The sequence below is a fragment of the Entelurus aequoreus genome, linkage group LG13, assembly GCF_033978785.1.
Source record: "Entelurus aequoreus isolate RoL-2023_Sb linkage group LG13, RoL_Eaeq_v1.1, whole genome shotgun sequence".
In the NCBI taxonomy this organism is placed as follows: domain Eukaryota; kingdom Metazoa; phylum Chordata; class Actinopteri; order Syngnathiformes; family Syngnathidae; genus Entelurus; species Entelurus aequoreus.
In genome coordinates, this window is record NC_084743.1 from 40471357 (window position 1) to 40494518 (window position 23162).

Below are 23162 nucleotides of genomic sequence, written 5' to 3' on the forward strand. Positions count from 1 at the left end.
CTTAACATGCTAATTGTATTGATTTATATTATGATGTATCATGTAAAAGGTTTGTGCTCTGCGCATGAATGCCATACACAAATATGACTTACAGCTGAGTGGAATTTTAATGAATAGAAACCCAATGATGGATCTATTTGGTCTTTGCAAAAAGATGAAATAACTGCATTGCACGTTGCACTGCAAACATAGACTTTACTTGTTGAGGACTTAAAAAATAGGCCTACAAAGAGTTACCTCCTGTGAGATGTTCCATCATTTTGGTGACGTACAACCTCTTGTGCTATTAAAAATGCTAATAAAAATAAAACATTTTCACATCTTTGTTTACACCAATTACATATTGTACCGATGAATATCAGTATCGATAAGGAATATCAATATCTGTATCGCTATTGATAAAAATCCTAACGATATACACAGAACGCTAACTAAACTGTTGATCCAACAAAATGACAGCACAACACACAGTTACACACTAGAGGTGTCTTAGAATCATCACCAATTTGGAGGAGCCTGATTGGCGGTCTCCGCAGCAACCAGCTGTGTTATCGCAGTCACTCTGCGGAGTGAGGCACAAGGCTGTGACGCCAAACGGAGCGACTCTCCAGGCTTATCCCACCCCACCCCCATCTCACAACTTCGGCGCTTCATCCCCCAGTGCAAAGCTGACCACAAAACTGCACTGCTTGAGTTTGTATGTTGTAATGTGTGCTTATGTTTGCTGAGATTTCTTTCTCGGGCCACAGTATGCCCCTTACAGGAGCATAGTTTGGGAGTGGCTTTTTTTCCTTTTTCCTACCTTTTACAGGACATCAACCATCCTGTCCTGGCTACCCATGTCATTTTTGCTTTCCTGTTTTGCGAAGTACAGTATAATCCTGTAAGAATAAGACTAAGATTTTTACCCTGCCTTCATAATAAGTTTTAAAAAAAAAGAGAAAAATTTTCATAGTTAAAAATCATTTATCTATCAATCAATCAATCAATCAATCCAAGTTTACTTATATAGCCCTTAATCACAATGTCTCAAAGGGCTGCACAAGTCACAACGACATCCTCGGCTAAAATCCTACATCAGGGCAACAAAAAACTCAACCCAATGGGAACAACGAGAAACACACAACCTGAATGTTGTGTGTTTTTAAACAGTTAAATGTTTAATCGCATTTTGTTCATAGTTAATTTTCAAGTTTTATTACCATGACTAGACATCATTTCATTTGCTTTAATGAAATGTGTTTTGAACATTATGCTTTTTTAAACAGCTCTACACAAAAAAGATAAACAAGCTTTTAGTGAAACAAAATGTATCTGCAGTGCATTGGTGTCTTGCCAGATTTTGTATGTTGGTATTCATATATTTGCATCACAATGTCTAACCTTCTCTATTTATTAATAACATATAATATTCAGCCTGCTAAACATTCGGTAATTGAGGCCTCAACCAGAACATAATCCTTAACTGATGTTCTCACTTTTTTTTTTAGATTCAAATAACAGAACAACATTACGAGGCATGATCATGAAGTAGGGCATTTTTATTGTAGAAACCGGATGTATAGAGTAGCGCTTTTATTTTGAAGCTGGAAAAGTGATTGGTTTGAGAGGGTGTCTTGACATGTTTTGATGTCGGACTTTTAGCAATAATTTAAAAAAAAGCCCCCTTTAGACTTCCTGCCTACCGTCTTTCATTTATGTTGAACTTTTATGCCATCATACTAAGGCAGTCACAGTAACAATATACATTGCATACAGTATTATGAATGCCCCTTAACTGTAATCTAAGCACAGAAATTAAGCACCACCCACCTCCAAATCGACGCGTGCAGCAGGCATTTGCTGCAGTGATGCCGTCTTTATCCATAATGTGGCGTTTTCTTTGTTCATTTCTGCTCGCTATTTTCCCGCTTGTGACTCTTCAGTACGGAACGGCCCGAAGGTCCAAAAAGACATTGTGCATTAATCGCGCATAAGAAAAATGTGTGCCATTATTACTTAATTTCGGTTAACGCATTATCTTCGACAGAAATATACATGTGTGTGTGTATATATATGTATATGTAACTGTGTGTGTATATATATATATATATATATATATATATATATATATATATATATATATATATATATATATATATATATATATATATATATATATATATATATATATATATATATATGTGTATATATATACGTGTATATATATTGTTTTATATGTATGCAATGAGGTGGCGACTTGACGCTTTATCTTTGACAGAAATATACATGTGTGTGTGTATATATATGTATATGTAACTGTGTGTGTATATATATATATATATATATATATATATATATATATATATATATATATATATATATATATATATATATGTATATATATATGTGTATATATATTGTTTTATATGTATGCAATGAGGTGGCGACTTGACCAGGGTGTACACTGCCTTCCGCCTGAATGTAGCTGGGATAGGCTCCAGCCACCCCCGTGACCCCAAGAGGGACAAGCGGTAGAAAATGGATGTATGTGTGTGTGTTTATGTATGTATGTCCGTATGTGTGTGAGTGTATGTATGTGTGTCTATTTTTCACTTGAAACATCAAGTTTTTGTACATTTAGATTCTTAGAGACTGTGGGGCAATAAACCTGTCTGTTTCTCTAGTGAGGGAAACCAGACATTCCGGGAGATCATGGCAACATTGGAGAACCATCCATGTGTAAGAGGACTGTCCTTTACATCATTCCTCATCCTTCCTTTCCAGAGAATCACAAGGCTCAAGTTGCTTGTACAAGTGAGTATGCCAACATGATTTAAAGCCAGACTATGTTCTGATGAAAATGTTTGTGTCTGACTTCTCGCATCACACAGAATATCCTGAAAAAAACGGAAGAAAACTCTGAGAGGGAAGCCAATGCAATTAATGCCCACCAGCGACTTGAGCAGGTGAGCATCAATAAATAGTGCGAACATGGAAATGTCATCATTGTGATATAGTGGTTAATTGCAATTGCTACAAACGGATGTTTGTGTCTTCTGCAGATTGTCAAGGAGTGTAACGACGGTGTTCGAAAAATGAGTCGCACTGAGGAGCTTATCAGCATTGAGAAGACATTAGAGTTTAAATCTAAGGTAAACAAAATACTTGGGCTCATCCTTTTTTATTTTGGGCCCTTTTTTTACTTTAACGGAAGGAGCAGAATATATTACCAGAAATTAGCAAAAACAAGGAACATTAAGTGCCTTTATTTCTGTATTTGTATCTGTCATAATTTATAAGTCATTTTCTTATTATGGGTTTCAAGTTTAGTAATTCAAAAGTGTATACTCTATTTGTATGTAGTTTTGCTACTGGTATACATGTAGAAAGCATATCGCTATGTATTCTTAGGAAACCTTTGCAGTACTATTGTATGTAAACACAAAGGGCCTGATCGACTAAAGGGTTGCGTGTACCAAAACACTTGATAGCGCACGCACAGCTGATTGATCTACTAAACTTGTGCAATGAGGATTGTGTCTCCTACATGAGCAAACTAGTGAACACAATTCATTTAGTGTACATGTCTTCATGTATGTGCAGGTCATACTGTATGTTGATTATTAGAACGCCCACAGTACTGAGAGAAGGGGATGCAAATGTAATCATTTAGTGGCTGCATTGGGATTTATCCAATCTGAAACTATTTTGCGGCCATTGTTTTGCATCTATATCAGCATATTATGATTCTTGTTTGTTTTTTTTACAATATTAATGTAACTCCCACAAATAGTGGGCATAAAAATTCACAAGAACAATATTTTCCATACATTTTTGCGTGCCAACAGTCAGTTACGCACAAATGGATGTGCAGCTGTCATTTTAAAAAGGCCATCATTACAATGATGAATTACGGAGAGAGAATCCTCTGTTTGTGTGCGTGTTAATTGGCCTGGGCCGATTATCAATAAGTCAATTAATCAAATAATAAATTAACTTTGCTCTGAAACTTTGAAGAGGTTTCCCTCCGTGCATCATGCTCAGCACCTGAATGTGTTTGTTCAATAGCAGAATCAAATGAAGGGAGTGAATCCCCTTGTCAGTCATATGCAATCTGTGTCACTAGCTATGTGCACATGGACACAATTAATCGGATTAAAAGCCTAAAAATGCTTCATGTAAACATGCAATTCGGATAATTCTGTCCTGATAACACACGTTCGGATCAAAATGTAATTCCGATCAAGTTTATGTCGATAGTCAATTCAGATTGTAGCAGATGAAAACACATTTTCCGAAATTCCACTTAGAATTTAACGCGCATGTTTTCGATGTCAGCTATACTTTGGTGGTGGAGGGAGACTAAATTTAATAGTCTCGGAATGAAGCGATTAACATGTACAGACATAGCGTTATATACGGTAACGACCTGCTGAGGTTGATGTTGTGTTCTTGAGTGAGTGATATTCATAATTCCCATTGTTGTGAATTTAGCACGACTGTAAGGTGATTGGCGAAGAAGGAGGAAGTGTTGTTGTTGCCGAAATGAGGAGTGAGGATAGACGTGCGTGTGGAAGAAATGAGATAAGTGAGCTGTGTTAGTATAGGTTGCTCAATAAAAGTTTAAAAAAGAGCGTCAGACTTGGTGTGCATCTCTTCTGGACGCTACAATTGGTGTCAGAAGTAAAACTTTGCGCATACCGCGCTGCTTGTGTGATCAGCCTGCTACGCCATCAGGAGTTACGTGCCACAATGTTTCCTGGCGACTTTGTCAAGATTGAACGGGAGGGGAAGGACATTGATTGGGGACTTAAGGTGCCGGCAGCGACTGCAGATGTCTGTGTGAATCCCGGACGTGAGGAGCTCACCGCAAAGAGAGAAAGAGAGGGAGGAATGAGAGAGGCAGCATCGGACAGGAGACTCCAATGGTCGGGGAAGTTGCAGTGACTCTGGGGTGGGGAACACATCTATTCAGCACCTGGTGTGGGTTGCTAATCTAGAAGACTGCATTCTTGGGGTGGATCTGCTTGGAGCACTGGACTGTGTCATCGACGCCAAGAGGGGTACCCTCACCTTCCCAGATGGGCATGTTATCCAGATGTGCAGACAGCCCCCTCATTCAAGCTGTTCTGTTAGCCGCAGCGTCACATTAGCGGCCAAAAAGACAGTCAACCCGGTTGTCAATCCTGCTACTTTTCTACAGATGGCTATGCTGCAGACCCCCGTTATGGATGCTGTACCACCCGACAATGGGGAAAGAATTGCAGTTGTGAGAGAGGTCTGGAGGAAAAACTGTGATGGATTGACTCAGAGTGAACAGGAACAGCTGTGGCAACTCTTGCTAGATTACAAGCACTGTTTTTCGCTCTCTGAAGATGATGTCGGCCAGACAGACCTCATCCATCACAATAGTGACACAGGGGACGCCCACCCAATCGGGATGAGACCTAGACGGCTTCCACTGGCCCGTCAGGCCGCAGCTGATAAGGTCCTACAAGAGATGCAACGTGCTGGACTTATTGAGCCCTCTACGAGTCCCTGGGCATCGCCGGTTGTAATGGTCCCAAAGAAGGAGTTGAATGAGTGGCGCTTCTGTGTCGACTTCAGACCCTTAAACAAGGTGACGAAAAAAGACTCCTACCCCCTTCCTCGTATCGACGAGGCCTTGGATGTGGTGGCCGAGTCCTCTTGGTTTTCATCCCTCGACCTGCGCAGTGGCTATTGGCAAGTCCCCCTTACCCTTTAAGCCAGGCCCAAGACAGCTTTCATTACCACGACGGGCCTGTGGCAGTTTAGGGTGCTTCTGTTGGGTCTTTGCAATGCTCCTGCCACGTTCGAGAGACTTATGGACAAGGTACTCGCTGGCATTTCCCGCCAAGAGTGTGTTGTGTACCTTGATGACATCTTGGTTCATGGTGGGTTATTTGAAGCAGCCATGGCAGGTCTCAAGCGTGTGCTGGAGCGGATGAAGGCAGCAGGCTTAAAACTACACTCCCAGAAGTGCTGCTTTTTGAGACGGGAGGTCACTTTCCTGGGACACAGAGTTGGAGGAGGCGGGGTGAGCACCGTACCTGAGAAGGTGCGCGCTGTAGAGGAGTGGCCCACTCCGAGGTCGGTGCATGAGCTGAAGAGTTTCCTTGGCCTGGCGTCATATTACAGGCGGTTTGTGAAAGGGTTCTCCTGCATCGCTGCTAGCCTGTTCCGGTTGCTGCAAAAGGGCGAGTCGTTTACCTGGACTAAAGAGTGTCAGACAGCATTCAGCTCACTGCAGAGAGCTCTTGTGGAGGCTCCCATCCTCTCCCCACCTAACTCCAGTCTCCCCTTTGTCTTGGACACTGATGCCAGCAATGTTGGCTCCGGAGCGGTGCTGTCACTGGTGACATCTGGAGGGGCTCCATCCAAATGTGTTGTGTGCGGTGGTTGATGCAAGGGGGCCAACCGATGGACAGTTGCAGCCACCCATCACGGCTTGGACAAGAGGAGGACAGTGACATCAGGCCCCTTCGCGCATGGGTCTGGACAGCGACGACCACAGTGGGAGGATATTGCCATGCTCTCACGTGCTACAAAAGGCCTGTGGTCAATGTTTGAAACCCTGCGTCTGTCTGATGGTGTGCTACAAAGAGGCTGGAGAGAACCAGCCACAGGGGAGACCCGCTGGCAAGTGGTGGTGCCAAAAACTTTGAGAGAGTCGGTCCTACAAGCGGTGCACGGGGCCCCGGAATCTGGGCACTTTGGTATCTCCAAGACCCTAAGCCGCCTCCACCAAGCCTTTTATTGGGGTCAACACAGAAGAGATGTGGTTGACTATTGCGAGCATTGTGACAGCTGCGTGGCAAAGATGGGCCCTGCAGGCAGATCACATGCAGAGCTACAGCAATTCCCTGCGGGCTGTCCTATGGAGAGGGTGGGGATAGATGTCCTCGGGCCCTTTCCTCGCACAGAAAGAGGTAACCGCTACATCCTCACAGTAATGGACTACTTTACAAAGTGGCCTGAAGCATACAGCCTGCCCGACCAAGAAGCTGAAACTATTGCAGACGCGCTGTTGGAGGAGATGTTCAGCAGGTTCGGTGCTCCAGAGATCATCCACACCAATCAAGGCAGAAAATTTGAGTCAAGGCTTTTTGCAACGTTGTGCGAGAAACTTGGCTCTCGGAAGACCCGGACCACACCCCTGCACCCACAGAGTGACGGGCTTGTGGAGAGGTTTAACCGCAACTTGGGACAACAGTTGGCAATTGTCACAGCTAAACATCAGCGGGACTGGGATTGCAATGTTCCCCTCGTGTTAATGGCATACAGGTCAGTAGTTCAAGACTCCACTTCTTGCTCCCCCGCCCTTTTAATGCTGGGCCGTGAGAACCATACGCCTGCCGAAATGATGATGGGTCGACCTCCGGGTGCGCCTGTTGGTCCACCAGGAGTGGAGTAGGCTAAGAGACTACAAGACCGGCTGGATTCAGCTCATGAATTTGCCAGGAACCAGCTGCGGCCGTAGACAAAAGAGGAATTGCGACGTGCATGAAAAAGGGCGACATTTTGCCGCTGAAGAGTTGGTGTAGGTGTACAACCCCCAACGGAAAAAGGGAAGATGCCCGAAGCTGGACAGCAACTGGATGGGCCCTTGTAGAGTGTTGGAAAGTCTCTGGGAAGTTGTGTACCGGGTCCAACTCCCACCCCGTGGCAGAAAAGTTGTCCTGCACCGCGACCAGCTAGCACCGTACCGGGGCACGGGCACTCCTGCAGGACTAGGAGTGGAGTTACCGGGGAGAATGGGCCTTAGCCCAGGGACTAGAGAGTCTTGTTCTTCCGTTCCAGGGACCTCGTCCTGGCCTTCACAAGCTGTAACACTTCCTGTGACTTCATCCCCAGGAAGGGGGAACACTGCTACTCCGACAAGACCACGGAGGCTGAGGCGGCGACCAGCCCACTTTAGAGATTTTGTTGAGCGACTTTGAAAGGGGGGGATAGTGTAACGACCTGCTGAGGTTGATGTTGTGTTCTTGAGTGAGTGGTATTCATGATTCCCATTGTTGTGAACGTAGCACGCCTGTAAGGTGATTGGCGAAGAAGGAGGAAGTGTTGTTGTTGCCGAAATGAGGAGTGAGGATGGATGTGGAAGGAACGAGATAAGTGAGCTGTGTTAGTATAGGTTGCTCAATAAAAGTTTAAAAAGAGCGTAAGACTTGGTGTGCATCTCTTCTGGACGCTACAATACTGTTGAGTTTGTTGCTTTAAAAGGAGAGTAGCAAAAACAAAAGTATTTTCTGGAGTGTGTGTCAACGTAACAATAAAAAAAGGATTCAGCTACCGGCTTAACGATCAGTTTTATTCACGACATTTCAGCTACTACAAATGCTAACTGCTAGCCTCAAACACATACACAGAATGTTGTAACACGAAGGCGCGCCGCAACCCGTACATAATCACAACATAAAAGGCACAGAACAACTTCATTTAAAAAAGAGAGGTGAAAAAAAGTAGTGAACAGAAGGAAAACAGTGCAGGTAGGGGTCAGGGGGAAGGGGGGGGGGGGGGTGGTTGTGAGGAGTGCATGCAAGGCAGAGTGTTGGGGGGCATGTTTGAGAACTAGGTGATGTTTGTGAAAACCTCCAGTAGAAGCTGTTCAGGTCCTCAGCCAGTCTATTGTTACCTGCAGGGTGGGGTGTGGGTTTTCTGTTGTTGGTGACCTCTCACTGGTCTTTCCAATTTGCTGAGCAGTCTTTAGCTGAGAAGCGTTGTTTCAACTTCTCAGTGTAGCCTATTTTTAGGATCTCCTTGGTCAGTTTGTTCGTGGCCTGCTTGAACCGGACCCAGTCCCCAGTCCTCCTTGGCCTGACAAAGCTTCCTAAACTTCCTAACTGCTGCTTTGATTTAATTGACCATTTTTCCACAGTCCTTAATACAGGCTTAACAGTTTTTAAACTTTTGCTTCTAGGTCCTCTCTGAGCTGCCACCTTATCGTGGTAGATGAGTTAATGTGTCCCAATGATCCTGGGAGCTATGTTGTCCGGAGGATTTTAGGCGTCCTGGTAGGGTTTGCCAAGACAAACAGGTCCTAGGTGAGGGATCAGACAAAGAGCAGTTCAAAGACCTTTATGAAGAAGAAAAAACGACAAATCAGATTTCCCTCATCCGGACGCAGGTCACCTGGGCCCCCCTCTGGAGCCAGGCCCTGAGGTGGGACTTGATGACGAGCGCTTGGTGCCGGGCCTGTCCCCATGCCTGAAGAGGCAACGTGGGTTCCCGCTCCAATCGGCTTACCACTCATAGGAGGGGGCGTAGAGGTTGGGTGCAGTGTGAGCTGGGCGACAGCCAAAGGCAGGGTCCTTGGCGGTCCGATCCTTGGCTACATAAGTTAGCTCTTGGGACGTGAAACCCCTTGCTCAGAAGGAGCCTGAGCTGGTGCGCGAGGTGGAGAAGTTCCGGCTAGATATAGTCGGACTCACTTCGACTCAAAGCAAGGGCTCTGGAACCAGTTCTCTCGATAGGGGCTGGACTCTCTTACACTTAGGCGTTGCATGCAGTGAGAGGCAACAGGCTAGGGTGGCAATTCTTGTTGCTCCTCGGCTCAAAGCCTGTACGTTGGAGTTTAACCCAGTAGACGAGAGGATAGCTTCCCTCCGCCTTCGAGTGGGGGGATGGGTCCTGACTGTTGTCTGTGCTTTTGCACCAATCAATAGAGTACCCACCATTTTTGGATTCCCTTGTTCTGCTGACTGACTCATATTGAAAACAACAGTGAAACCTAGAGAAGCGTGATTGGGAAGAACGGCCACTCTGATCTGAACCGGAGGGGTGTTTTGTTGTTGGACAGATTGTTCATAACAAACACCATGTTTAAACATAAGGGTGTCCATATGTGCACTTGGCACTAAGACACCCTAGGCCACAGTTCTATGATCGACTTTGTAGTTGTGTCTTCAGATTTACGGTCTCATGTTTTGGACACTCGAGTGAAGAGAGGGGCAGAGCTTTCTACCGATCACCACTTGGTGGTGACTTGGCTCCAATCGTGGGGGAGGATGCCGGACAGACCTGGCAGGCCCAAACGCATTGTGAGGGTCTGCAGGGAACGTCTCAGAGTCTCCCGTCAGAGAGAGTTTCAATTCCCACCTCTGGAAGAACTTTGAACATGTCACTAGGGAGGTGCTGGATATTGAGTCCGAGTGGACTGTTCTGTATCTCTATTGTCGAGGCAGCTGATCGAAGCTGTGGCCGCTGGATAGTCAAACCTCGGATTCAGGAGGAACAGTGTGGTTTTCGTCCTGGTCGTGGAACTGTGGACCAGCTCTATACTTTTGGCGGACTCCTTGAGGGTGCATGTGAGTTTGCCCAACCAGTCTACGTGTGCTTTGTGGACTTGGAGAAGGCATTCGACCGTGTCCCTCAGGAAGTCCTGTGGGGAGTGCTCAGAGAGTATGGGGTATAGGACTGTCTGACAGTCTGCTCCCTGTATGATTGGTTTCAGAGCTTGGTTCGCATTTCTGGCAGTAAGTCTGGCCCGTTTTCAGTGAAGGTTGGACTCCGCCAGGGCTGTCTTTGACACCGATTCTGTTCATAACTTTTTATGGACAGAATTTCTAGGCGCAGTCGGGCGTGGAGGAGATCCGGTTTGGTGGCTGCAGGATTAGGTCTCTGCCTTTTGCAGATGATGTGGTCCTGATGGCTTCATCTGAGAATCAGCACCTCCAAGTCCGAGTCCATGGTTCTTGCCCGGAAAAGGGTGGAGTTGCAGAGGAGACCTTGCCCCAAGTGGAGGAGTTCAAGTACCTCAGGGGTAAGAGTGGATCGTGAGATCAACAGGCAGATTGTTTGTGGCGTCTTCAGTAATGCGGACACTGTATGGATACTGTACGGGAGCCTGTGAAGGACTGTACGTTACCTTGGGGGGATGCTATACTTATTCACTATTTACCCAATAAATCTAGTCTAGGAGAGAGTGAGAGGAGACAACTTACATAGTTGAAGAATTTACTATATATCACATAAACATACAACAACCAGACATTTTGAACACACATTAATTACACTCATACACTCATCCCCACTCACACGCTACCTCCCCAATAGAACCTCCCGCACTAAACCAACCACACAACATACACACGCAGTCCAACCTGGGCCCCTTGGCTGGGCCAGAAGATAGTCTGTTGTGGTCCTGCTGAATCGTTGGTGCACGTAGGGGTGGGGTGGGGTGAGTTGCAACTACTGAATACAAAGGGGGCGTTGGAGAGGGGGGACCCTCCCGTTGTAGAGAAGAGAAGCGCGGGGGGGGGGGGGGGGGGGGGCTCGGCCATGCTTCCTCTTAGCTCGCCTCACGAGTCCAGTCTGGAGCGAGAGGAGAACCAGCCTCGTCCTGGGTCACCTCTCTGTCGACTAGTCACGATAGCAAAAAACTAAACTCTCTATAATGTTCCCACACTCGCTCTCCAAACAGTAAACAGTCACAGGGGAGAGTGTCTCTTCAATAAACTTAATTCGAACGTGACTAAACCTGGCGTTAGTGAAGTCACTGTGCAGCAAACAAACACGTGCAAGCTGCGGTTAGCTGACTAGCAGCTAACATAAGCTTCACCTCCACTGGCAACGTGAAGCGCCCAAATGTCCTTAATCTTTAACTAGTGCACTTAACTGTCACTTATGACACACTGAAAATAAGAAGATTAGAGTAGTTACTTCTTCGATCTGCAACCGTGGTGAACTACCGACGCTGCGTTGCTTGTCAATGCTGGAGCCCTTTTAACACTTTTTTTACCTGCCGGCGGAAACGGAACTGCCCGTAACCATGGCAACCGTAACCATAGCAACGGTTAAACAACTTAAAGAAAACATTTCACCTTCCCAAAGAACACATATGAAAATATGAATAAATAATAATTATTAATCCCTTAACAGAAATGATCTATCTGTAGAACTAAACGGACAATTTACACAAATATGAAAACCTTCAGAACAGATACATTGTGGTAAAGAAGGAGCTGAGCCGGAAGGCAAGCTCTTAATTTACCAATCGATCTACATCCCATCCTCACCTATGGTCATGAGCTTTGGGTTATGATTGAAAGGACAAGATCAAAGGTACAAGCAGCCGAAGGATCCAGATGAGGTCAGGATGTCACCCGGACTTCTCCCTGGGGAGGTGTTTAGGGCACATCCGACCGGTAGGAGGCCAGAGGGAAGACCAAGGACACGTTGGGAAGACTATGTCCCCCAACTGGCCTGGGAATGCCTCGGGATGCCCGGGAGGAGCTGGACGAAGTGGCTGGGTAGAGGGAATTCTGGGCTTCTCTGCTTAGGCTGTTGCCCCCGCGACCTGACCTCTGATAAGAGTAAGAAGATGGATGGATGGATGGATAGCTTCGAGGTCAGGATGAGGTGACTCAGACAGTGATCAGAGAGTCCTAAAGCTGCACGGGTAACAGAGCGATAAGAGTCTTTCATTACTGTGTAGTCCAGTGTGTTGGCTTTCCTGGTGGGGCACTTGATATGCTCTCTATATTTGGGACTTCATGAGTTAGTAGGGAATCAGTATGTTTTTTTCTCCACGTCTGCAACATGGCCAGCCAGGTACTGTAACGCTTCTGTTAAGCAGGCCAGAGGTGTGATGTTAACACCAACCATAATATACAAAGAAAACTGAATAAACCGGTTTAGTTTATTGAAAAAAAAAATTGCAAATGTGGGCTACACTTCTGCTTCAACACCGACATCTGTGCACCAACTCTTGTTTATGTAGAAGCATATACCACCTCCTTTCATATTCCCCGAGCGCTCCTTTACAGGGTCCGTTTGTGGTGTTTAGAAGCAGACATTCGCCATGTGAATGGATGGAGAAGCAGTGCAAAATCCATGCTGCCTCAGTTTACTGTAATGAGCGTGCATGCTCATTGTCCTTGTCTTCAGCATCTCTGTCATAGTACATAGAGCTGCTGCTGCTCTTCCAATGAGAATTTCGCTTAACCCTCTGTTTCAAAAGGAACTGGTGAAAAGAGTTCAGCAGAGGACTGTCCAATCTTTAATAGGTATACCATGGTGAAAGAGACCAAAGAAGGGCAGCAAACTATAAGAGAGCACTGTGGCAGCCATCCGCGGCGCCAGTCGAATGATGCAGGCGTTCCTCCAATAAGGCATCTGCATAAACCACACTCCTTGCCTATTGTAATCTTAACAATGATCTTGTGTTTACTTTGCTGCAAGTTTTGAGGCTGGATTGTACAAAGCTGACATCCAAGCTATTGCTGCCACAGCCCCACAGGGCTCCATCATCTTACATTGATGTCATGCCGTTAAGTCGCTATGTACATGCTTGCTTATCATCACTAGAGATGTTCGATCCTGATCATGTATGGGGGCCTATATTTGCATTTTTTCACTGATCAGTTATTGGCTAAAGATAAATGATAATGATAAATAAAGTATATTGATTGATTAAATTAGAAAAACTAGAAAAAAGCATTTATTTGTATTTTGTTGATGCGTTTAATCAGTAAAATGATAAGACTGCTCTATTAGAGCACATAAGAGCAGTCCACCTGTTAGTGTTGTTGCTTGCGCTGCCGGTGATGTGGCCTCTGTGCATGTGGGGGCGGGGACAACGCGTGCGGATAAAGAGAGATAACTCAAAGGAAAACGAGAAAGTAAATGATCGAGAAGAGCAGAGAAGCCGTCAAAGGTTTTGCGATCATTTTATTTTCTTGTTCTTGTTCTTATAATTACAAAATAATTTGTTGGGTCGTTTTTGTTGTTTACAAACTCAAGGAGTAAGTCTCTGGATACATTAAGGCTTTGAAGGCAAAACCCAAATTATTTTAATGGGAGCCTATAATTTTTCGCTTTTGTTAAGTTCATGTGCATTTCCCACTTTATTTTGTTAAAAAAAAAAATGTGTGGAGCATTCAAGGCCCCAAATGTGATATATCATCTTCTTTACAGCAATACTAGCAAATTATAAATGTATGAAGATATGTTTTTGAAAAAATGTGTTATGTTACTCCCTGAAAATTATTTTCAGTTCTATGAACTATTGACAAAGTATCGGATCGGGACTTGAAATCGGCTCAGATGCCAAAAAATCGGATCGGGATCGGAGGCCAAAAATGTTGACTGGGACATCCTTCAATGTATCCCTTTTATTATGACAACCATAAATAATGACCAACTTCATGTTTTGAGATCAGCTTACACTGGAAAAATCGGGCTTGTTTGGAGAGAAAAGGCAACAATGGTTGGTTTTTATCACAATTAAGGAAAATATTATTTTAGATAAGAAATGCGAAATCATGAAAAGGTGGGGATCCACTGTGTATCCAATTGTTGAAGTTTCTCTACCTTTTCCAGTCCGTACCCATCATCTCCCACTCCCGTTGGTTGCTAAAGAAGGGTGAGGTGCAGCTCATGGCAGGACCCAAGACCACCAGGACATTACGAAGCCGCAAGCTCTATCAACCCATTGTCTTGTTCCTTTTCAACAACCTACTGCTGGTCACCAAGCGCAGCTCCAGGTAAATATCCATGACATTTTCTCACCTAATACCATTACTTGGTTCATATCCTGAAAAATAGGTTAATGCTGTTTTATTGTTTAGCGGAGACAGGTTCCAAGTTCTTGACTCATGTAAGCGGGCGATGTTGAGAACCGAAGACCTGGAGGACCAAGGCCAGCTACTCGCTAATGTTTTTAATCTTAAATTGCTGGACAACCAAGAAGAACATCAAGTGAACTACATGCTCAAGACCTCAAGCATGTGAGTTTGTGAATCCAATAGCCTACTGTACAGACTTCTGTGACATCACATGTATAGACAACGACAGCAGTTTAGGGTTACATAATTTACATCATTTATTTTACTGTATATTGACATTTACTGAGACTGAGAGTATGCAGCTGCTGGTCCCAGACCATGTTTAGGTGTCTGGGCGAATTTTTACATTAATTCAAATATAAAAGTTAAAATTATAGCTCTTCTCGTAGGAAGAAAAATACAGTCATGTTTTCATTGTAGTCCTCTTGTGGGCGAAACCAAAGTGGTCTGCTTTTCATGTCATGATACATGTTGGACTTTGTTGTTCATGTCTTCTGTGGTTAGTTCCTGTCCAGCACTCTTACTTTACATTGCTCTTCCTGTCTGCCTTCATTCTCAGCCACTTTACCTCTGGCTTAAGCGCTGAGCTACACACCTACCCTTGTAGGATTTTAGAGATGTTAATCAGTAGGTTTTATTTGCAAGCGTAACAGTACATTGCTGGTTCATTCATTCCTGTTGCATTCTGCATTGTGTATGTTTGTTGCTTCAGGTGCACTGCGTTCTGCATGCTTAGTGGTTAAGGGTGGAACAGTTCACAAAATTCAAAGTTTGGATCTTATCATGGTTTTGTGATCACGGTTTTTGGTTTTGTGCAGTTTACATTGTCCTTTTTTTTATGTCCCAATAATCCATTACCTTTTTCTCTGGTGTTTTTTTTTTTATAAAAATATTTTATAAAATACAACTTCAAAATGACTCTTCAATGTTAAGCATACCATAAAATCCAGAGATGTACTTCCAACAATTTTCTCGACAAATTATGCTATTTATAGTAGTAGTGGTGGGTTTGAGGGGGCGCAAAATGTTTTCTTCTTCCTCGGGAGGGCGTAACAGAAAATAATTGAGATGCACTGATTTAGTGTAAACAAAAAAATAACTGCATTGTATATCATCAACATAGAGTGAAGCACATACTTTATCTGCACTACAGTTAAAACAAAAACAATGTAAACATGGATATATTATGAGTTATTTCCTTCTTGCACTATCAATTGACACACTGGAGTGAGGTCTCCGCTGATGACCTGACATGTTGGAAGTGTTACTGACAGCCATACCAGGAGCAAGGGGGCCCTGTAAAGCGCACGATTCTGGAACCATGTGCTTAATTTTGGCCTGAGACTTTCAGAGCAACCCTGAGCTGTTCCCAGTACACCGCCTCAGAGGAAATGCGCCTAACGGTGTCCAGCTACTTCTACTTCTTGCACACAGTTGCTGTTAATCCACCAATTTCTTACCCCCATGATCATTGCTCACACTACTGTAAACCTCATTACCGTTCGCCATTTTGAAGTATGGACGCCTCCACAACTCTCCTGCTTTTTCTTCTCCTCATGATGCACACTTGTGAGGAACTACAGTAATGGGCAAAACTACACAGACACGCTTCAATCTGATTAGTAACACAAAGACAAAAGAAAATACATTTGATCCAGACAACACACAAGATAGATCAAACAAATGGTTTGGATTTTTTTTATAAACTGTTCCATCCCTATTTGTGTGTTTCTGTATAGTGTAAGTACTTTCGTATCTTATCTGACCTGTCTCCACTCAAGATGATCTCCTGCTGGCCCCACTATGGACTGGACTCTCACACTATTATGTTAGATCCACTATGGACTGGACTCTCACACTATTATGTTAGATCCACTATGGACTGGACTCTCACAATATTATGCTAGATCCACTCGACGTCCATTGCACCGGTCGCAGAGAGGGGGGTCCCCACATCTGCGGTCCCCTCCAAGGTTTCTCATTGTCATCCCACTGGGTTGAGTTTTTTCTTGCCCTGTTGGGGATCTGAGCCGAGGATGTCGTTGTGGCTTGTGCAGCTCTTTGAGACACTTGTGATTCAGGGCTATATAAGTAAACATTGATTGATTGATTATCGGGGACTGTGGCTTTAGCCACATCTGTGCACCCTCGTTTGAGCCACTGCTCAGTACCTAATAGGAGGACGCCTTTTTCTGCACATCACTTGTCTTCACTTGTCGCATTATGAAGCCTAAAATACCACAACAGAGACCCCCGGACTGTTGAACAACTTAAGCTGTACATCAAGCAAGAATGGGAAATAATTCCACCTGAGAAGCTTAAAAAATGTATCTCCTCAGTTCCCAAACATTTACTGAGTTTTGTTAAAATGAAAGGCCATGTAACACAGTGGTGAACATGCCCTTTCCCTACTACGTTGGCACGTGTTGCAGCCATGAAATTCTATTCTAAATTCTATTATAATTAAATATGGGTTGAAAAGGATTTGCAAATCATTGTATTCCGTTTATATTTACATCTAACACAATTTCCCAACTCATATGGAAACGGGGTTTGTATATTAGGAACAGTAAAGGCCCTAATATACTGCCTTGGGGGACTCCACAGCTTACCGAGAGGGGGGGGGGGGCAGGGTGCCGTTCACCTCTACTACCTGTTCCCTCCCCTCCAAGTAAGATTGCATCCAGCTCGATGAGGTTGCTCTGAGCTTATCCAACAGTATAGCGTGGTTTACGGTGTCAAAGGCCTTCTGAAGGTTGATTTAACATTATCCAGGTGAAGAGTGCGACTTCTGTCTTGGAGGTGTTTAGTGTGGGGCGGTTTGTAGTCCTCCACGTTGCAACCTTGTCAACTTTGGGCTGCAATCTAACCGCAACTTCTTCTTTATTACGACCGCTGCAGACAAGCACCAAATCATCAGCATCGCCAGAGACAAGTGTTGTGGACTCGTTGATGAACATTGTAAAGAGAAGAGACAGAACTGAGCCTTGCGGAAGACCTTTGAAAGTGCGGCGGCGTCCAGTCGTTCCGTTAACTTTCACCCTGGCTAGTCGATTAAACCAGGTATTCACCCATTCCACAAACCGGAGTAGATGCCTAACTCCAACATTTTTTGTAGCAGTCGTGTCCACCACACTTGATTATATGCTTTGCTGAAGTCAAAGAATGTAGCAATGGAGCGTTAACTTGGCTTGAACTGGAACCCATCCATGATGAATTTGGACAATCGCAGGCATTGATCAGTGGTGCAGCGACTTTTTCGAAAACCAGCCTGCCAGGGGCTAAAAAGAGTGTTCCTCCAACCACCATGATAAACGGTTTGCAAGCATACGTTCGAACGTCTTTACTATCGTTGACGTTAAGGCGATGGGGCGGTAGCTTCCGACCATTTGTTGATCTTACCCCTTCTTATGGAACGGCAAGATGACGGCTGCCCGCCAGGATTGAGGACACCTGTTTTGAAGCCAGCTGTAGTGGAAGAGGTAGAGCAGCAAAGGAAGAGCAGCTGTGGGTAGATGTTTCAGCATTTCAGGAGCAACAGCATCAGGACCCGTGGCCTTGCCTGGTGTAAGTTGTTTCAGCGCACGTTGGAGTTCTTCGAGGGTGAACAGGCTTTCAAGCGACTGCCGAGGGAAGATAAGAAGTCTTAGAGTATCTTTACGAAGCTCTCGTACAGCCCTCCGGCTCGACCTACCACTCTTCCGCCCACTCACCGTGGCGTATTCGCTGTTAAAGGCATTGGCTTTTGCTACGTCTAAGGCATGCTCTCTGCCCTTGTTTATCAGCGTCTTCCCGGTCTCTTTCAGTTCGTTGCCATCGATGGATTTGACTATGGACCAGGCCTTCTTAGTATCTTTAGTTTCAGCAATCTTTTCAGGTTCATTATGCCATGCTGTCCTCTTCATCCTCGGGTATCTTGTCTTGGACCTCTCTGGATTTAGCCAACCACTTCTTTCGGCTGTCGGCATTCAAATTCCGCCTCATTCTATTTCTTTTTTGCATCAGTCAATGGATTTCTTCATTCGTGCCATTGGTTGGCATTTGTGAGTAGAAGACAACCAAAAAGGGCATGGAAAACCGTGTTTAAAGTTTGTGACCCCTTCCCCTATAGAAACCCAGTCTGAGATTGACTTTTTTTTTTTACTCATCCTCTCCCAGACTCTACCTTTTTTTCACATTTTACGGGGCACTGTAAGTGGTGACCCGTCACTGTTCCTGTTTGTTGTGTGCAATATTTGTCCAATCTTGAACGTGTATTTGGTGAAAATGACATTTTGTTGTACTTGTGCAATGACAAAAAAGAGCATACCGGCAACCATAAGGAGCTTACCAGTTTTAATGATACCTGCACTGCTTTGGATAGCCTGCTTCACCAGATGGTAAAGCTTGCGGAAGTCGCCACACGCCGCTGTCCTCTCCGTCTGCTCTACGAATGCACACCAATGTGCATTCCAATCTACCCAAATTGCCCTAGAGATGCGATGCCGAAGAGTTCAAAATTTGGGTGCACCCTCCATGCGGACTACTCTTGCCTTCTCAGAAAGTTCCAGAGTGTCGCAGGAGATCTTGTCCCGATGTCGCCGAGTTGACCCGAGATGTTCTCGGGCCACCTCAGCCGTTACCAGCCTGAGCGTGTTCCATTCCTGCTAAAATTGCTGAACCACTTAACTCGACTGCAATTAGAACTAATTTTGGACCTCTAACTAGAATTTGTTTCCAGCATCGAGTTTGAGTGGCGAGATATCAATCCGCTTCTGGCGGTTAGGCAGAGGTGTGGCCTGCAGCCGAAGACGAAGGGTAATGTGAACAAGAGTATCTTCTGATACGGGCAGTATCAGCTTCCGATGTGCATGCGAGTCCAGCACAGAACTCGCCAATCGAGACCTGACCAGAATGTAGTTGATGTGACTGGCTGTTCGCCGATGATTGAAGCGCACATGACGAGGTGATGATGGGAATGTTGAAATCGTAGCTTGGTGGTTTGCGTAAAACTGTGTCTTGTCTGCATCAACTGCAGCTATACCGCTATGACAGTGACATTAACGATTTGACCCTTCAGTCAAACCAGTGCCAGTCTGTGTGAGATCTGCTGCCACAATAAGATAGCCACCTGTTGTCCTTTACACCACTATGGTACAAGTTAAAGATGTCCTCCGCTGGAACCTTAATTGACTCTCTTTCACACCCGCCCCATTCTGTAAAAACATTGTCGCGATGAGAATGCATAGGATGGGAGTTTGGCTGGCAGAAGTGATTATTGTTACAAATGCCTATTTTGGACCATTTTATTGACCAGCATTTGCTACTGCTCAGCTCAGGCATACCAGCCCTTTAGATTGTTGTTGGCAAGTAGTTCTCCTTCTTTGAGGAAGGATACTAACAGGGTGGACCATGCAAAGGTTGCCAACACCCACCCAAGTCTTGCATGATGTATTCTTTACTTGAAAAGTACAAATTGTAATAGTTATGTGTTCATAATTAATTGACTATAGTAACCTGTGCTTTATCAAAGTAACTCTTAGACACTTTGTAAATAAAGGTCTTTTGAGTTACCATGGCAAAACACCAAGCACACAGGTAGTATGATCCCTGTAAGCTTTATTCCTGGGTAAGACCTGAATTTGAGCTAAAATGAGCTGAAAAAAGGTTAAAACACAGTAACATGTTAAGTGACATTGTATATACTTTACAAAAAGCAAAAAATACATAATATTTTTGGCTGAACCACTCAATGGAATCCTGTGTACAGGAGTGATAAGCTTCGATGGATGTGTGCTCTTACTCCAAACCGTCGCACACGGTTTATGTCTACCTGTGCACACGACTCAGGTGAGACAATACACCTAAATATGAAGCAATCTGCATGCAAATATTACACAGAACTCATTGGGTTTTCTAGATTGTTTGCAGGTGCAGTGTATTCAGTCTTATGCCACTCAGGAGCCAGATGAACTTTCCATTGAGATGGCTGATGTTTTGAATCTCTTGGAGAAGACAGATGATGGTGCATGCATGCACAAAACTTCCTTTAATTTAACTTTTACAGATTTTTCTTACATTCAGTTTTGTCAACATATTTTTTTTGTTTCTCTGATCTAGGCTGGATGATGGGTGAAAGGCTTCATGATGGCGAAAAAGGTTGGTTCCCAAGTCGACTTGTAGAGGAGATCCAGAGTAAGGAGGTCCGAGCTCAAAACTTGAGAGAGATATTTAAAGTTCATCTGGCTCAAGAGGGAGGACCAGGCTTCCAAAGTGAAAGAAGGATTGGCCTAAGAGGGGGGAGGTCCAACCCAAAATTCTCCAACTTCTTCAGTTCATGTAATGATCAGATGGAAAACAACTAAAGCATTTGGCATGTGATTTATCTACTGTACAAAACGATCTTGTTCATTGAATATTAAACCATGGACCAATGAAATGTCACAGTTTGGCTATTACCATACAGTGGGAAAAATTAATATTTAAATTCTAATTTTATAAATTTACCCCTTTACAAAATATGTCCAGAACATTAATAACATAATGACAACAGACGGGTTTATGAGTTATCTCAAGCAAGTTGAGGCAACAGTTAACTGATTCATTAATCACACATTTGAGACACATGAAGCTTTGGGGCTGTTTGTTCCTCTGACACCATTCTGTGCTTTCTCAATCAATCTAATACAAATTAATCTATAACATGTGTTTATTCATAAGTTTATTTTTTACATTGTCTATCTTTGTTACAATAAATTTCCATTAAAATTATGAACTGTTCATACATATTTTTGTCAGGGGGTAAACTAAACAAAATAAGCAGGGCGTCTAAGACTTACTTTCCCCACTGCATGCTACCGATCAATCAAAGCAATTGGAGGCATGTTGCATGTCTCATAAATGTGCGATAAAGGGTTTTTGTTTCATATGCCCTTTTACCAAGGTGCGTGATAAATGAAGAATAAAAAATATCTCGAGAGCTTTTTTGGGGATTAAGATGGCCGATACCCCAAATTGTGTTCCAACTAACTTATTGTGAAAATAATGTAAACGTCCCTCAGATGTATGGACAGAGTTTAAAACTTTGATCCAGTTCATTAATTTCATTGTAAAATGCATAATAACAAGAACCGGCAATGATGTGTTAATAGTAAAAAAAGAACAAGTGAAATGTTACTTGACCCAAAATGTAATTTTGATGTATGACTCACTGATGAGAGCTTGGATTATTGTTTGATTGTCAATTATTTAAAAAAATCAAAAAACTATAGCTCCAAGAATTGGTTTTGACAAAATATGTTTCTTATAATTAATCATAGCATATTGACTGTTTGACTTGGGGTGTAAAATAAACAACATCCTCGAGCTGAAAATTGTTTTGCATTATATACATTTCTTGGCAGTGGTTAGTGATCGTGCCTCACAATAAGAATATCCTGGGTTCGATTTCCGAGTTCAGAGTCTTTCTGTGTGGAGTTTGCATGTTCTCCCCGTGACTGCGTAGGTTCCCTGCGGGTATTCTGGCTTCCTACCACCTACAAATACATGCACCTGGGTTACCTGTTGTATGGCAACACTAAATTGAATGCGAGTGTGAATGGTGTCTGTCTATCTGTGTTGGCCTTGCGATGAGGTGTTGACTTGTCCAGGATGTACCCCGCCTTCCACCCAAATGCTTGAAAGGGACAAGCGGTAGAAAATGGATAGATTGATAAATTTGTTGTGGTACGAAATATGCAGTTTATGCAGTATTTCAGTTAGGCATAAGTGACTAATATCGTTTTGGTGCATTGAGTGAAACATATTACCATTTTCAAAAAGAAAACAACCAACTTAACCTAACATCACATAGAGTAGCTTGTGTTAAACAACACTTTGTCAATATAATCTCAACAGTTAACTGAATACCAAAACATACACAGAAATTAAATCCTCTAATATTCAATGTAAATGTATAGAATGTACTATAAAGTGTGAACCAGCATGATTGTAAAGGCCTGTATCTTTTTGTATGTGTACAAAAACGAAAACATTCAATGTTTGAAGTCAAAATGACAAAATGAATATATATATTTTTTAATATGTAAATAAATGCTCACAAAAAAGTAAAAGTAAAATGGTCTGAATTTGGTCCATTGTGATTTCTTCTTTTTCTTTCTCAAGCGTAAAGGGGAGTTACCGCTGAACAATAAAACAATGCCAGACTGTTAGACTTAGACTTTGACTTTCTTTTTATTGTCATTCAAATTTGAACTTTACAGCACAGATAAGAACGACATTTTGTTACATAAGCTCATGGTAGTGCAGGATAAAAAAAAAAGCAATAAAGTGCATATATAAATAAATAAATATATATAAATAATATATAAATATATATAAAATAAATAAATATATATAAATAAATAAATAGATTACTGTACAGATAAATATATTGCACTTTCTCACATGCGTCCACGTTTATGAATGTATGTTATATTGTCTTTTTTATTCCAGCGAGTTAATCCATTTTGGGGGGAGTTGGGGGGATAATTTAATTATGATGCGTTTAAGAGTCTTACGGCCTGAGGGAAGAAACTGTTACAGAACCTGGAGGTTCTGCTCCGGAGGCTGCGG

At 43.4% G+C, this 23162-nt stretch overlaps 1 protein-coding gene across 2 annotated transcripts in view; it reads left to right on the plus strand.

Moving 5' to 3' along the window:
- The window catches only part of ngef (neuronal guanine nucleotide exchange factor), a 98600-nt gene extending 75992 nt beyond the window's left edge, over nt 1–22608 (plus strand). For both annotated transcript variants that reach the window (XM_062067837.1, XM_062067838.1), the window contains exons 8-15: nt 2667–2796; nt 2874–2948; nt 3045–3134; nt 14326–14489; nt 14574–14732; nt 20320–20399; nt 20470–20574; nt 20670–22608. In XM_062067837.1, coding sequence (XP_061923821.1) covers nt 2667–2796; nt 2874–2948; nt 3045–3134; nt 14326–14489; nt 14574–14732; nt 20320–20399; nt 20470–20574; nt 20670–20914 — 1048 coding nt within the window. In that variant the 3' untranslated portion in view covers nt 20915–22608. The remainder of the gene's footprint in view (nt 1–2666; nt 2797–2873; nt 2949–3044; nt 3135–14325; nt 14490–14573; nt 14733–20319; nt 20400–20469; nt 20575–20669) is intronic.
- Nucleotides 22609–23162: the final 554 nt, after the last annotated feature.